The sequence below is a fragment of the Gigantopelta aegis genome, chromosome 13, assembly GCF_016097555.1.
Source record: "Gigantopelta aegis isolate Gae_Host chromosome 13, Gae_host_genome, whole genome shotgun sequence".
In the NCBI taxonomy this organism is placed as follows: Eukaryota; Metazoa; Mollusca; class Gastropoda; order Neomphalida; family Peltospiridae; genus Gigantopelta; species Gigantopelta aegis.
Window position 1 is genome coordinate 20,935,314 of NC_054711.1, and position 16,803 is coordinate 20,952,116.

At 38.3% G+C, this 16,803-nt stretch overlaps 1 protein-coding gene across 1 annotated transcript in view; it reads right to left on the reverse strand.

Moving 5' to 3' along the window:
- Positions 1-16,803, reverse strand: part of LOC121387682 (next to BRCA1 gene 1 protein-like) — a 46,734-nt gene that overhangs the window by 8,078 nt on the left and 21,853 nt on the right. The window contains exons 5-16 of the mRNA XM_041518870.1: positions 16,498-16,591; positions 14,396-14,566; positions 12,360-12,513; positions 10,352-10,424; positions 8,205-8,405; positions 6,163-6,348; positions 5,427-5,556; positions 4,494-4,608; positions 3,388-3,542; positions 2,053-2,389; positions 1,612-1,704; positions 308-448 (exon numbers count right to left, since the gene is read on the reverse strand). Coding sequence (XP_041374804.1) covers positions 308-448; positions 1,612-1,704; positions 2,053-2,389; positions 3,388-3,542; positions 4,494-4,608; positions 5,427-5,556; positions 6,163-6,348; positions 8,205-8,405; positions 10,352-10,424; positions 12,360-12,513; positions 14,396-14,566; positions 16,498-16,591 — 1,850 coding nt within the window. The remainder of the gene's footprint in view (positions 1-307; positions 449-1,611; positions 1,705-2,052; positions 2,390-3,387; positions 3,543-4,493; positions 4,609-5,426; positions 5,557-6,162; positions 6,349-8,204; positions 8,406-10,351; positions 10,425-12,359; positions 12,514-14,395; positions 14,567-16,497; positions 16,592-16,803) is intronic.

The following is a 16,803-nucleotide window of genomic DNA, read 5'->3' on the forward strand; positions in this document are numbered from 1 at the left end:
GCAATTGTGGTGCACTAGCTGGAATGGGAAATTACCCAATGGGCTACATCCCACCCCTACATACATGTAGCAGCACTAGGGCTCACACTGGAAAGAATTTCGATATAGCCAATTCTGAAATATTTGAGTAAAAATGCATGTTTTTATTTAAATTTTTATACAAAATTATCTTAGTCAAATACTAAATGTTATAGCCGAGAAATAGTCCAATGGGTCCACTGACGGGGATCGATCCTAGACCGACCGTGCATCAAGCGAGTGCTTTACCACTGGGCTACATCCCGCCCTAAACCCTGCTTTAGTGTACCTGGCTTGAGCTCGAGTCCCGCCATTCGTTCTGTGACGTAGTCCGTCAGTTCTGGGGGGCTGTCCTCCACTGGAAGTAGTTCCAAACTGCTGCTGCTCGACAAAACCCGCTCACTGGCCGGCGACTTCAACAAGTTCTCATCTGTAACAGTAAAAATGCATGTTTTTATTTAAATTTTTAATACATTAAAAAAAATAACATTGACAAAACCCATTCCCTGGATGATGACTTCAATAAGTTCTCATCTGTTACAGTAAAAGGAAGGAAAGAAATGTTTTATTAAAGACGCACTCAACACATTTTATTTAAGGTTATATGGCATCAGACATATGGTTAAGGACCACACAGATATTGAGGGAGGAAACCCGCCGTTGCCACTTCATGGGCTACTCTTTTGACAGTCTTCGAGAGGAAACCCACTACATTTTTCCATTAGTAGCAAGGGATCTTTTATATGCACCATCCCACAGACAGGATAGTAAATACCACAGCCTTTGTTACACCAGTTGTTAAGCACTGGCTGGAACGAGAAATAGCCCAATGGGTCCACCGATGGGGATCAATCCTAGACTGACCACGCATCAAGCGAACGCTTTACCACTGGGCTACGTCCCGGCCCCCTGTAACAGTGAAAATGCATGTTTTTATTTCAATTTTTACTATATTTAAAACTCTTCACAAAACCCATTCACTGGATGGTGACTTCAATAAGTTCTCATCTGAAACAATAACAAGCATTCTGAGAGTACTGCTAAAGCAATACATGTTTCCTACTGGGCCCAACACATTTTCCTATCTCCTAAATTCAAAGGCCATAACTCATAGATTCATCTATAAATATTCATCTCATTGCATCAGTCCTTGGGTTTTGAAAATTATAGATGAGTGGGAAATCGCACACCTAAATATGCTAAGGCGAGTGAAAAATCAATCTCAAAAATAAAATCTACAAAATTGTCTATTAAACCAGTATTTTTCAATTTGTTCAACAAAGAGAAGTACCAGTTTAATGACTGCATGGAAGCCACTGCTATGTTTTTAATTTTTATCTTCCTATCAGCTAAATGAGCTAAGAAAACTGTTGATTTTTATAAACAGTGAAATAAATATACCCATCTATTTTATGTGCACCGTTTGTTGAGTGTAATGTGCGCTGTTTTTCACACTCGCCAGATTGAAATTACGAGTGCCGTACGAGCGCGATCACACCCGCGCACCTTAAAAAGCAAGGTCTGTTGCATGTTAATTTCATTAGTATTAAATTACAAAAAACATTTTAAAAAAGAAACAAACTATGTTTTTACCCTTATCAGTAGGATTTTCAACATCGTTGTTTTCCAAGATGACCTCACTTTGCAGATAAGGCTCGGGAGCTGGCGACTTGGGAGGAGTGACATCTGTCAGAATAAAATGTTAAAATAAAAGATACACAGATTTAACAAAAAAGAAAAAAAAGGGTTAAATTTAAAGTTTGTTTTGTTTAATGACACCACTAGAGCACATTGATTTATTAATCATCGGTTATTTGATGTCAAACATTTGGGAATTCTGATATACAGTCTTAGAGAGGAAACCAGTTATATTTTTCCATTAGTAGCCAGGAATCTTTTATATGCACCATGCTACAGACAGGTTAGCACATACCACAGCCTTTGATATACCAGTCGTAGTGCACTGGCTGAAATGACAAATGGCCCAATGGGCTCACCTATGTGGATCGATCCCAACCAATATACTTCACTTACCTAGTGGAGTGTTGTTAGGCGTGGCTGTCTGGGACACCTTGGGCGGGCCCCTCTCTCTGAGATCGAGAAACTCGTAGGACAGCAGATCATGAATTCCCTCCTGCGAAAGAATACCAGTGGCAGGTTTCTCCTCAAAAACCTCCGAGTGTCCACTGGTCGTTTGTGCTTTGTCGGCGGTTGTGGTTTCAGCACTAGCTGGCTGCACGGGTTCCACCGATTTCACCTGTTGTGATAGTGATTTCACTGGCGTGGCTGGCGTGAGCTTGGTCAAGGGTACGGGAGGAATGCATACAGGGAACACCTCCTCGTCTGTGTGGCCAACGCTGGCAGATTCAGTCTGTGAATAAAGGTGAATAAAGTATGTGACGACTTGAAGTAGTAGTTTTTATCTCTCAAAAAGGAAGAAGAGCTCATGATGTCATGGTAATTTAGTACAGATAACAAGCATTTGAAGAGTACTGCTACAGCAATACATATCCTGTAGCAGCCCCAAAACATTTTCTTATATCCCAAGATCAAGGGTCATATATAACTTAATCTGTAACAGAATATGATAAAACTACACACAAAATTTCAGCTCTACATTGAGGCATTAAAAACAAAAAGTTCCAAGAGCCATAATTGTGAAAAATGCGTAAATTACCAAGAAACCTATAGCGCCCACCGGTTGGACTGGTAGGGGAATAATAAAAAAGCAAATGCCCCATAATGAATTTTTTTTTGTCGCAGATGAGTTATGCAACAGGTTTTTGCAGGATCCTAATCCGACTGTACATCAGGTGAGTGCTTTACCACTGGACTACGTCCCAGCCCTGAGATAGGTGGATAACACATTTAGATGAGAAGTCGGGTTAAAGCGGCGTTCTCAGTATGCGATCAGTCGTAACAACTCCAATCATGTGGGTGGGAAAACGTTATGTCATAAGATTTCATGACATCCAACAAAGCACATCCGTTTAAAAATAATTTCCATAGAAATAAAGAAAACTTGTATGTAGACAATTTACTGATGGCATTATGTAACAAAACAATTATTGACGACATCTGGACAATAATAGGTTTTATGGACTCATGAAATCCGGACATATTGACATGTTTATAAGCAAAAGAAAAAACCGACAGAAGGGACAAAACTGAACAGTTGTACTTTAATGTAATTGTATTGGCTGAGAGCTTACCATTTGTCATGAGAAATAGAACATGTTCTAATCGGTATGATTCCGACATGACTTGTCGTACAAGACTAAAGTCGTTCCGATTTAGATGGACAAGTCAGTACGACTATTCGTATAATGAGAACACCCCTTAAAGTATATATAAAAAAAAAAAAGCTACCTCTAAGCTCTTGGTTTTCTTAACCACACTGGGTTCCTCGACCGCTGCAGATTTAGGTTCTAGGACTTCCTTGGCATCAACATGAATGGAGCACCATACACGGTGACCAAAGTTAACTCCACTGTCGAAGAGCTTCCAGTGACTCTGGTACCTCCCTGTCAAAATGAACAAATGAATGAATGAACTGATGAATAAAAGGAGAAACAAATGAACAAACAAATGAATGAACAAACAAACGAATGAGAAAACAAATGAATGAACGAACGAACAAACAAACAAATGAACAAACTATCTTAAATACAACCCCAGCATAAATTCCAAAACATCATTATGTGGTTGGATATCAAAAATATTTAATAAATGTAAATCTGTAACTGCATCAACACTGTAACTAGAACATATCTATAGAAATATTTTACACACAAATTCAGTGTGGCTACTGGGTTTTTTTCCCCAAATTGCCACTCTAACCACCCTCAAAGCAAACAAACACAATCCTAACAAGAAGATCTCCAATCAAACCTGTTTCTACATGGTGCAAACATCCACCGTGTAAAACCACATTTGGTATATCAGATATCAACACAAAAAAACCACCCCCTCAAAGATCGAAAGAAAGAATGAAATTTTTATTTAACGACGCACTCAACACATTTTATTTACGGTTATATGGCGTCAGACATGGTTAAGGACCACACAGATATTGATAGAGGAAACCGCTGTCACCACTTCATGGGCTACTCTTTTCGATTAGCAGCAAGGGATCTTTTATATGCACCATCCCATAGACAGGATAGCACATACCATGGCCTTTGACGTACCAGTCGTGATGCACTGGCTGGAGCGAGAAATAGCGCTATGGGCCCACTGACGGGGATCGATCCCAAAACCGACCGCGCATCAAGCGAGCACTGTACCACTGGGCTATGTCCTGCCCCTCATAACAAGAAACATACCTTGAAACTTTTGAACCCAAAAAGCAACCTTGTGTATCAGGTGCCTTGTGTATCACTCACCAAACATACTTAGAACATCATGTACTACCAGACCCACCCCTAACCCCCTCCATCCCCCCCCCCCCCCCAACCCCCCACATCTGAACATACCAGGTTCATCTGATGCTATCAGCTCCACAGTGATATTTCCCTCGTCTCCAGGGTTGAGGAGCGGAGCCGACACTTCCGTCTGAGGGGAACTTATAGTGCCCCACATGAGTCGCAGCTGAAAGAGAGAAAGTAACAGAACATCAGAAAAACAGAAGAAAGTGAAAGTTAGAGTTTAATTTGTTTAATGACACTACTAGAGCACATTTATTTATTTATAATCGTCTGTTAGATGTCAGACATTTGGTAATTCTAACATATAGTCTTAGAAAGGAAACCCACTACATTTTTTCATTAGTCGTTCCAGCCAGTGCACCACGACTGGTATATGAAAGACCATGGTATGTACTATCCTACCTGTGGTATGGTGCATATAAAAGATCCCTTGCTACTAATGGAACAATAGAGTGGGTTTCCTCTCTAAGAATCTATGTCAAATGTTTGACATGGAATAGCTAATGATTAATAATCAATGTGCTCTAGTGGTGTCATTAAACAAAAGTTAAAGTTGAAGTTACAAACTTCAGGATCATCAGGATTATATAACTTGTGTAACAAACCCATCGGTTACCTAGGTGAAAATCAAGTGAACCAAGTTCAGGGGCCTAATTGACAAAGCTATCTTAGGCTCTGTTAAGACAACAAAGCATCCTCTTTTCAAGTCTGGGCGATTTGTCCTTCTAGCCAGTGCACCAAGACTGGAATATATATGGTGGTGGTATGTGCTGTCCTGCCTGTAGGATGGTGCATATAATAGATCCCTTGCTAGTGCACTGCGAGATCGCAAAGCTACGAGAGTTTAGTGAATTAAGCCCCAGGTTATCTAAGATTTGAAGATATTGTCCCGTCGTAACATACGTTCACTGAAATATGAACTAAAACCATGCTTAGTTGTTTTCATTGTTGGTTCGCATACTGTAAGATAAGTGACCTGACCTGTGTTGAGGGGGTCCACTGATGACTTCCCGTGTTTTTCATTCTCCAAGTTTTCTGAAGTCGTGTGCCAGGCTGAACGTGTGTGTTGTCAGGAATAGTGACATGGGCAATCAGCTCCGCTCCAAGGACCCTGGGAAAAATACAAACATCTCATCAAAGATATCTCAAGTGTAATAATAAAAACAGGAACACTAGACAATACTAACATGGTCAACAAAGTTAAGTTTGTCGACCAAGTTAGTTTGTTTTCTTTAAAGACACAGTCAGCACATTTTATTTACGGTTATATGACATCGGACATACGGGTAAGGACCACACAGATATTGAGAGACGAAAGCTGCTGTTGCCACTTCATGGGCCACTCTTTTCGGTTAAAAGCAAGGGATCTTTTATATGCACCAACCCATAGACAGGATAGCACATACCACAGCCTTTGATGTACCAGTCGTGGTGCACTGGCTGGAACAAGAAATAGCCCAATGGGCCTACTGACAGGGAGCGATCCCAAACCGACTGCGCATCATGCGAGTGCTTTACCATTACACCACCGAAGCCGTCATGTTATAAATTATGACCTACAGTACACTTACTGGTAGGGATATCAAAACTGAGGCACTCTGGGTGGGTGCCAGTAACCGTGGTGTGAACTCAGTACCTACCGGCCTCAAGTCCTATGGTTTAACCACTACACCACCGAAGCCGTCATGTTATAAATTATGACCTACAGTACACTTACTGGTAGGGATATCGAAACTGAGGCAGAGCGTAACCAGGCACATCCATCTTTTCTTTCTTCTTGGGCTGGTCTCGAAGTGCCTCCATCCTCTCAAGCTTCCTCTTCAGCTTGTCTTCTCTCTTCTTCTGTTTCTCCTGAACCTTCTCCTCTCTCTTCTTCATCTTCTCCTGACGCTTCTCAATGGCTCTGGATTTAAAAAATAAAAAATTTAATTAATTATCCTGCAATCACTATATAGACATCATCATTTAATCAGGGGCGTGACGTAGCCTAGTGGTAAAGTGCTCGCTTCATGCGTGGTCGGTTTAGGATCGATCCCCATCGGTGGGCCCATCGGGCTATTTCTCGTTCCAGCCAGTGCACCACGACTAGTACATCAAAGGCCGTGGTCTGAACTACTCTGTATGTGGGATGTTGCATATAAAAGATAACTTGCTGCTAATCGGAAAGAGTAGCCCATGAAGTGGTGACAGCAGGTTTCCTCTCTCAATATATGTGTGGTCAGTAACCATATATCCGACACCATATAACTGTAAATAAAATGTGTCGAGTTTGTTGTTAAATAAAACATGTCTTTCTTTCATCATTTAATCATTTCACGTGTAGCAGTGCTGTGAATCAACATGTTTTTTGACTATGCATTACATGCAACTGCATTTTTATCAATATAACAGGAAATGTAATTCTATTAATAACAAAGGTAACTCTTACTTACTGCATCCGACGTCAACTATATATAAAATGTGTTGAGTGCATCGTTAAATAAAACATTTTCTTCCTTCCTGCAGTAATTGTATTTACTTGGCAATGGTGGCGGCCATGAAATTTGTTGGCTATTTGTATTTACAAAAGTAACTGTTATAAACTGTACATAAAATGTGCTTTTAAATTCTACAGTTAAAATATATATATATTTACTACTTTACAGTTATTCTATTTGTTATTTTATGAATTAAAGTTGAATTTGATTGATTCATTTGTTTAGTGATTTTTTGTCACAGACCACTGGCCTATTAAATGGCCTAACAAGGTATTACGTGAAACATATGTATTTGATTTGTCCCTAAGTATACTTTATTCAACAATCTACGTAGCCATCACTCCACTTATTAATGATATTTTGTAAAAAAAACAAAAAAACAACAAAAACAATTGAATTATGGCAATGGCCGTAATTTATAAATTAATATTGCCAAGAATTGACATGGATTTCACTCCATCAGAGTTTAGTTAAAGTGATTCAACAGCCAGATTTGGTTTCCAAAAATTGATGTAATTTTTATTTATTATCCACTTTTGGAGAAATAAGGTCCTTAAATCTGTGACAGTATGCCTTTAATCCCCCCCCCCCCCCCCCCCCACGGGAGGTGTGGCTTAAAATATATATCTCCCCTTAAACGGGTAAAAGAAACTTCACTCTCGCTCCCTCCCTATCACTACCCTGCAACTAGTTCTAGTAGAAAAAGATTTTTACCTACCTTTATTGTCATGTGAATTGGAAAAGTATTAATTAAAAAAATGTATTCAGTGCTCAAACTTAGGAAAAATGTTAACTATGGCAATTATGTTTATCAACACCACTAGAGCACACTGATTAATTAACCATCGGCTACTGGACGTCAAACGTTCGTTAATTCTGACACGTAGTCAACAGAGGAAACCTGCTATATTTTTCCTAATTTAGCATGATATGTTTTGCATGCACTTTTCCACAGGCAGGAAAGCAGATACCACAGCAAATGACCAGTTGTAGTGCACTGGTTGAACGGATCCACCGAGGTAGTTCGATTCAAGCATCTGAAGTTGAGCACTCAATCGACTGAGCTAAATCCCGCCCTTTCCCCAACAAACAGAGAAACACATACCATAATCTTTGAAATGTTAGTCTTATTGGTGAAAAAAATAATAATAATAATAAAAAAAAAAAATCTAGAAAAAACCTCATGAAGTTACCTGACTAGGTTTGATCCTATGACCCATCACATTTCATCCCAGTGGCTCTACCACTCGGCTACCTCCAACGACAAGTAATACAATAATACCTTTCCATTCTCAACCCGATTTCTTTGGGCCGACATTCGGATGCCTCGCTGTACAGCAGATGACGTAACAGTGGTACCTTCTTGCCCTCGCGTATGCCTGCGTTAAAGCACGGTCGATGCAGCTTAATGAACACGTGGTCGGGGTTGTGAATTCCATACATTCCCTCGCACTGCAAACACAGGTCGTAGTTGGGGCAGTTTCTGAAGAAATAAAGAAAACCCACTTGTGAAAGATAATCATATCTGTTTGTTCTAGATATATTTACAGTCAAACAAATTTCTGTATCTCTTATGTTCAAGGAGCATAACTCTGTAAAAACAAATATGGGAAATTGCCATGAAAGTCAAACTTGATCTGTAACAGTACATGATGAAGCAATATCACAAGGCATTATGAAAAAAACATCCAGAAAACTATATGTGGGACAGACAGAAGGACGGAGATGAAACCTATAGTCCCCTCCGGTTGGACCGGTAGGGAACTCGTCGTCAATATGTATATCAATCAATGTTAAACGAGTGCGCGTGATATCCCATGTAAGATAGAAATTTCTTACATAGCTTTCTTTCATGGGATAGCTCTGTCCTATATACCTAAGGATAAGAGATAGACATTTCTTACATAGCTTTCTTTCATGGGATAGCTCTGTCCTACATACCTAAGGGTGAGAGATAGAAATTTCTTAAATAGCTTTCTTTCATAGGATAGCTCTGTCCTATATACCTAAGGATAAGAGATAGAAATTGGTTGGATCAATAAAGAATACCATCAACAATAATATGAAAGATAATCACCAGAACTGTTTAGATAAGTTACATGTAACTGAGAGTTTCAAGTTCGTTTTTTGTTTAGCAACAATACCACTGAAGCACATTAACATGAAACCTTTAATAATTTTCCATTAGCAACGAGGGATCTTTTACACGCACTTTCCCACAGAGAAAGAAAGAAATGTGCAGTCAACACATTTTATTTATGGTTATATGGCACCAGACCCATGGTTAAGGACTACACAGATACTGAGAGAGGAAACCCACTGTCGCCACTTCATGGGCTACTCTTTTCGATTGGCAGCAAGGGATCTTTTATATGCACTACCCCCATAGACAGGATAGCACATACCACGGCCTTTGATGTACCAGTTGTGGTGCACTGGCTGGAGCGAGAAATAGCCCATTGGGCCCACTGATGGGGATCGATCCCAAACCGACCACGCATCAAGCGAGCGCTTTACCACTGGGCTACATCCCATCCCTCCCACAGACAGGAAACCACATACCATGGCGTTTGACCAATTGTGGAGCACTGGTTGGAATGACAAAAAAAACAATTGTTGAATCAATCCACCGAGGTGGTTCAATCCTGCGACGCAAACACCTCAAGTGAGCACAATGATACTTCAGTAGGACTAGATGAAATACATTAACAATTATTATTGGTCCTTCATAACTGTTTCGGTCCAGCCAGTGCACCACGACTGGTACATCAAAGGCCGTGGTATGTACTATCCTATCCATGGGAAGGATGGTACATATAAATGATCCCTTGCTGTTATTCGAAAAAGAGTAGCCTATGAAGTGGTGACAGCAGGTTTCCTCCCTCAATATCTGTGGTACTCAACCATATGTCTGACACCATATAATTGTAAATAAAATGTGTTGAATGCGTTGTTAAATTTCCTTTCATAAATGTCAGTCACTTACCCACACTTGTAACATGGCCCAATGATTGGTCCTTCATAACTGTCAGTCACTTACCCACACTTTTATCGTGGCTCAATGATTGGTCTTTCATAACTGTCAGTCACTTACCCACACTTGTATCGTGGCCCAATGATTGGTCCTTCATAACTGTCAGTCACTTACCCACACTTGTATCGTGGCTCAATGACTGGTCCTTTCATAACTGTCAGTCACTTACCCACACGTGGCTTGGTATCGTGGTCACCAGTGATTGGTCCTTTCATAACTGTCAGTCACTTACCCACACTTGTATCGTGGCCCAGTGATTGGTCCTTTCATAACTGTCAGTCACTTACCCACACTTGTATCGTGGCCCAGTGATTGGTCCTTCATAACTGTCAGTCACTCACCCACACTTGTATTGCGGCCCAATGATTGGTCCTTCATAACTGTTAGTCACTTACCCACACTTGTATCGTGGCCCAATGATTGGTCGTTCACAATTGTCACACATAATTCCTTCATGAAGATATACAGCTGAAAAACAACAACAAAAAAGTTAATAATTATTTCTATTTGGTACTTGAGGATACACCACCTCTTCATCCCTTTCAAATCTGTGTTCAAAAATGTTTTGAAACAATGTGGTGGTTACATCTAAAATTAATCAGTGGATATTTTTATTAATATTAATATTATTATTATTATTATTATTATTATATTGAAAAGTGTAATTAAAAACATAATAATAATAAAATTGGTTTAAGATTATAAATTATTATTATTATGATATTGAAAAGTGTAATTAAAAACATAATTATAATAATAAACTTGGTTTAAAGGCATACTGTCACAGCCCACTGATCTATTTAATGGTGTAACAAAGTATTACCTGAACAAAAATAATTTGATTTGTCCCTAAATGTACTTTATTCAACCATCTTCATAACCACCATACTCCATTTATTAATGATATTTTGTAAAAATAATTGAACTATGGCAATGGTCCATAATTCAAAAACTTAAATTGCCGAGATTTGGTTTCCAACAATTAATGTAATTTTTGTTTATTATCTATTTTTAGAGAAATACTGTAAGGTCCTTAAATCTGTGACAGTATGCCTTTAAGATTATAAAGACATGATTAGTTTATAACTTTTTTTTTTAAAGTTTAACACCCTGAATTACAATAATCAACATTTATTTTTATTTTGTTTTGTTCTGCATAAAATAGAATTATAGTACAAATAAATAAAGTTTGTTTTAACGACAGTACAGGAACTGTATTAATTATTAGCCAATGGATATCAAACATTTGATCATTCTGATATAGTCTTAGATAAAAACCTGGTACTTTTTATCATTAGCAACAAGATATTTTTATATGCACTTTCCAGCAAACAGGACAGCACATACCACAGCATTAGATATACCAGCTGAGGGGCACTGGTTTGGAAGAGAAAAAAGCCAAAAGGACCCCTGAGGAGATTTGATCCTACGACCCAAGCACCTCAGACGAGCGCTCTACTACCCGCCCATGCTGATTACGATTACTGTAACATTAGTGTGTTCAGGGGCGGGATTTAGCTAAGTCGGTTGAGTGCTCGCTTGAGGTGCTTGCATCGCAGGATCAACCACCTCGGTGGGTGCATTCAACTGATTGGGCTTTCTTTGCTCCTACCAGTGCACCACAACTGGTCAAAAGTTGTGGCATGTGCTTTCCTATCTGTGGGAAAGTGTAAATTAGGACAATTATAGCGGGTTTCCTCTGATGACTATGATGTGTCAGAATTATCAAATGTTTCACATCCAATAGCCGATGATTAATTAATCAATGTGCTCTAGTGGTGTCATTAAACAAAACTAAACTTTAACTTTAATATAGGTTGCTAGATCACTTCACTGCTATGTTATGCAGGGCTAGCACTGCCAATCGCAGGGATTCTATATTATGGTAGCCCCATTCCCATAGCTAGTAATATTCAATGTTGGGCTAGTAAATAACTACTATTGCCATGCCCGACGGCTAGTGAAATGATGCATTTAAATCTATTTTGTAAATATGAATATCCTGCCCCCACCCAACACCACCCTCAATATTAGTCTTTTTAAGCTCTAAAGATCTCCCTCTTTAGGTGACATGTATTAGTAAAATTGTATTAAATTAATGTAAAGTAGGGCTAGTGAATTTTTAATCTGGCTAGTACATTTTTTAAATTTCTGATCCCACGGCTAGTGGATTTTATAAACATCCTAGAAGCTCTTCAATCGACAAATTCGCCAATTGCGAAATTTTAATAACAAATTGCGGAAAGAAAAAAAAAAAAAAAATTAATTCGTTAAAAACAATTAGTGTAAACAATCGATATTTTGTTGGAAAATAGCTATGGATTTGGCATTTTTGAGATAATTTGGCAAAATTTTCTGATCACCCAGAGCAAGCCCTGTGACGTACTGTATGTAAATACTTACGATATGCTGGCTTGGTATCTTTCGCAGATGTCTTCGGCAGTGAGGATCCTCCTTGTATTGATCGGATCACGGCGTTGTCGAGACCTTTCAGAACTTGTTTGACCGTCTTCTTGGTGACGTCGTGAACAATCTCAGTTCGCAGTTCACGCTTCAGCTAGAAAACAAACAAATGAATAAACAAACAAATGAACGCACAAACAAATGAATTAGTAATCAACTACAGGACTTCAAACATCTGATTTTAGTACTTCTTTGACCGTCTTCTTGTTGACGTCGAATGAGCGAGAGACAGAGCGAAAGAAAGAAATTAATTAATTACCGTATTTGACCGGAAATAAGCCATGGGGGCCAAGACAACTCATTGTGAGCTTAGCATGGGGTGGGCTTATTCCCAGACAGGGGGCCAGTTTTGCTGAGAAAAAAAACAAAAACAAAAAATTAAATGAACTAGGAAGAAAAAAAAAAACGTTCAGTAGCACCTATTAATTAGTGTTCCATTTGTTATTAATAAATAATAATTGTTTATTAATTAAATGGGTTTTTTTACTAGTATCTAATTATCAGAAACACACCTTCCATGTTACAATTACTTATCAGTTCTGTTTATTTACATCCAAATTTTAATGCTGAGAAGACTTAAAACAACAGCAATTAACAAACTCAATAGAGTATACACTCGTTTCTGACACAGGCAGCCAGCTTACACTACAAAGAATTGTCAATCTAGGTCATTGTTCTTAGCCAATCAGAATAAGGTATTTGCCTAATTAGCATTAACTGCGGACCCAGTGTGGTGATAAAAATAGACATTGGTTTTAGTTCAGACTTGGGCTTGGGTACTTCAAAGAAATAGTGCAGGCATGAAATTGAAAACAATGTTATACAATGTTACTGTTAGACTGCGAAATCTCACTGGTGGTAAAATATTGTGTTACATTTGTGTTTAATTATCTGCAGGAGGTATGACCTTTTAAATGAACTTTGAGCAAACTTGCAATTTCGTGTTATTTATAAGGTGACGAATTTGGGGGTGGGCTTATTTACGAATGAGGGCCTAATTTCTTTTAAATGCTATCAAAACGGAAGGGGGCTTATTCAAAGACATGGGGTAATTTCCGGTCAAATACGGTAATGTTTAATGACACCTCAGTACTTAAATGAATGAATGTCGAAATATAAACCCCATGCAAATGATAAATACAATGAGAAAAAAAAAGATTGGTTTTGTAGCATATTTAGTACTGCTCATTTTTTAAAGATTATGACATGCTGATTTACTAATCATTGGCTGTTGGATGTCAAACATTCGGTAATTTTGACATATAGTCTTAGAGAGGAAACCCACTAAATTTTTCCATTAGTAGCAAGGGATCTAGTACATGCACCATCCCACAGACAGGACAGCACATACTATGGCCTTTGATATACCAGTCATGGTGAATTGGCTATAACGAAAAAATAGCCCAATGGGACCTCCAGTGGGGATCGATCCCAAGAAGTGCTACTATGCCATATAGTATTTGCACTCACTTTCTCCCTCATTTTTAAATTAACAACAGTTGTCCTCACTGTTATACGGACAGTTTTTGTATTAACTATACTACATATTCCATAATTGGGGCAGGAAAAAGGCCAGTGGAAAAGCGCTAGCTTGAAGCACGGTCAGTCTAGGATCGATCCCCGTCAGTGGCCCATTGGACTATTTCTCGCTCCAGCCAGTGCACCACGACTAGTATATCAAAGGCTGTGGTATGTGCTATCCTAACTATGGGATGGTGCATATAAAAGATCTCTTGCTGCTAATCGAAAAGAGTAGCCCATGAAGTGGAGACAGCGGGTTTCCTCCCTTAACCATATGTCCGACACCATATAGCTGTAAATAAAATGTGTTGAGTGCATTGTTAAATAAACCATTTCCTTCCTTTAACCATATAACCGTAAATAAAATGCGTTGAGTGTGTTGTTAAAACATTTCCTTTCTATTCCATAATTACGGACAAAACCCAGCCATAAATCAATCAGTTATAACAACTGACCTTTTCCATGAAGACAACGAAGTCCTGGTACGGCATGGAACTATCGGTCTCGCTCGGCTGGTCATCGGATTCACTCAACGCACCATCGCGGATGTTACTGTCGTTCCCATTCCGGTCCTTGCCGGGAATTTCATAGTAGCACGCCTTCTTCCTAACTACCGGCTCATGTGGCTACAAACAAATTATTTTATTATAAGTCTGTCCTAAACTATTAGTAAAAAGCATAAGCCTGCCAACAATTTTACTTATTTTATTATAATTTTGTCCTAAACTATTAGTAAAAAGTATAAGCCTGCCAAACTTTTTACTAATAACAATTTACAAAATGCAATCTATAGAGGCACTGATTTTCCGAAATCGCGGAATTGCGGAAATACCTATCTGAAATGGAATTCCCGATTTTTTTCCAAAACATTATTTAACTTTACGACACTAGCACCTTTGTATGTTACGCCAAATGTTTAATGTAGAGTATCTAGACGTTTTACCAGTCGTGTTTTCTTCACTTATTCCCGGCGATTTAACGGGAAAAGCCGAACATTGTGAGCTGAAATTGTCCGATATTTACTCAAGTGAAAGATATATTATGTTATGTTTGCTTATTAATTTTTAACATTTGCGGCATTGCCATATTTCCGATCTCACAAAGGAATGCAGTAATTGCATATTGTATGCCAGGCTTTGTATCAAAATAAATTATACAAGGGAAGTGGTTTATAGTGTGATCGTTTTTAATTATTTTTCCGATCATATCGTAAAGAAAACCGAAAATGTCCGAAGTCTGTGTCGTGGCGTATTCACAAGTTAAATTCCTGTTTTTTTTTCAAAATTACAAAATGCTTTCTGCCAAACGATGTCGCACTTAGCCCGTTCAAAAGATAACCCCAGATGCAAGAGTGGCACAATTTCCAGAAGATGTGTATTCAGATGGATCACTTTTATTGTGTAAATTTTGTCACCACAGTACTGATTACATGTATTTGAGAATTGACACATTTCTAGTTTGTGCAAGTTCACTTCCTGACAAGTTACTTGTTTAAATTTAAACCAAAAATAAATACAAACGACTGACATGTTTTGCCTCATTGCATATTTATTTATTTTATACTAGCAATTAATTGCAGTGTGTGTGTGTGTGTGTGTGTGTGTGTGTGAGTGAAACAAAAACAGAATTTGTTTAATACTGAAACGAAAAAAAACGGAATTTGTAACATTATGAAACGGAAAAGAGAAAAATCTGAAACGGAAAACCAGTGCCTCTAAATCTAGTACTTACATGTATGTAAGTGGTATTAAGTTTATTATTCTATTTTTACCCTAGATATATATTTTTTTTTTTAATTACATACATGTAGCTATCATACAAAGTATACATGAATGAATTAACTGTTTAGACCAAACAAAATAAATTTCTAGTCTCTAACATGTCAATTTTTTTTTTTAATTCTCGCTGTTTCATGTCGATTTTTGCCTGGCTTTTCTTGCTATGACGTAAAACTGCATTTGGGGACAAAATATTATCATGCATGAGATGGAACGTGCATTCTTATTTCAATTTAAATATGCCCCTTATTTCGGTATCAAATATACCCACCTTTTCTCTACAATCCATGCTTTAAAAAAAAAAGCAAAAAAAAAGCTGCATCGTCACATCAATTCTGGAACTTTGATCTAACCAGAGACCAACTTATTTTTTTTGGCCTTATCAGTATCAATATATCAATATAAATTTCCAAAGTTAAATCAAACACCATGAAAAACATTGTGCAAAAACAAATTTAAATCTCACAGGTGCGTGTATTTAATTTCATTTCAATGTATTTTCGTGCTTATATCCCATTAAGGTTCAAGAACGCTGTCTTGGGCATACATCTCAGATATCTGGGCTGTCTGTCCAGGACAGTGGGTTAGTTGTTAATTGGTTAATGAGAGATAAGAGGGTGTAATTGTCTTACACTTACCCACTGAGTCGTTAAAACTCGCTCTGGGTAGGAGCCGGTACCGGGCTGCGAACCCTGTACCTACCAGCCTTATGTCCGATGGCTTAACCACGACACCACCGAGGCTGGTGGTGCATGTATTAAAAGTTGTGAATAAAATACCTTGTGCATGAGTCCAGTCTCTTCATCACATTCGTATCTGGGAGTCGTTTCCCCAGTCTCGGCAGTATCGTGCTCCAATTCCTCTTTCACATGGCTAAAATAACAATTACACTCTAGTCAGGCCTTAAGAACTTAAACTTAAAGGGACACACCCTAGTTTTTAAACACTAAGGCATATTTGCAACTATTATAGCCGTTTTTTGATAACTGAAATCATACTTTACTTAGATTTTATGGTTTAGATTATCACTTTCCGTACTTTTGAAGTGTTTTCGTCATCCTGGTGTTTTTAATATCACAAAATGC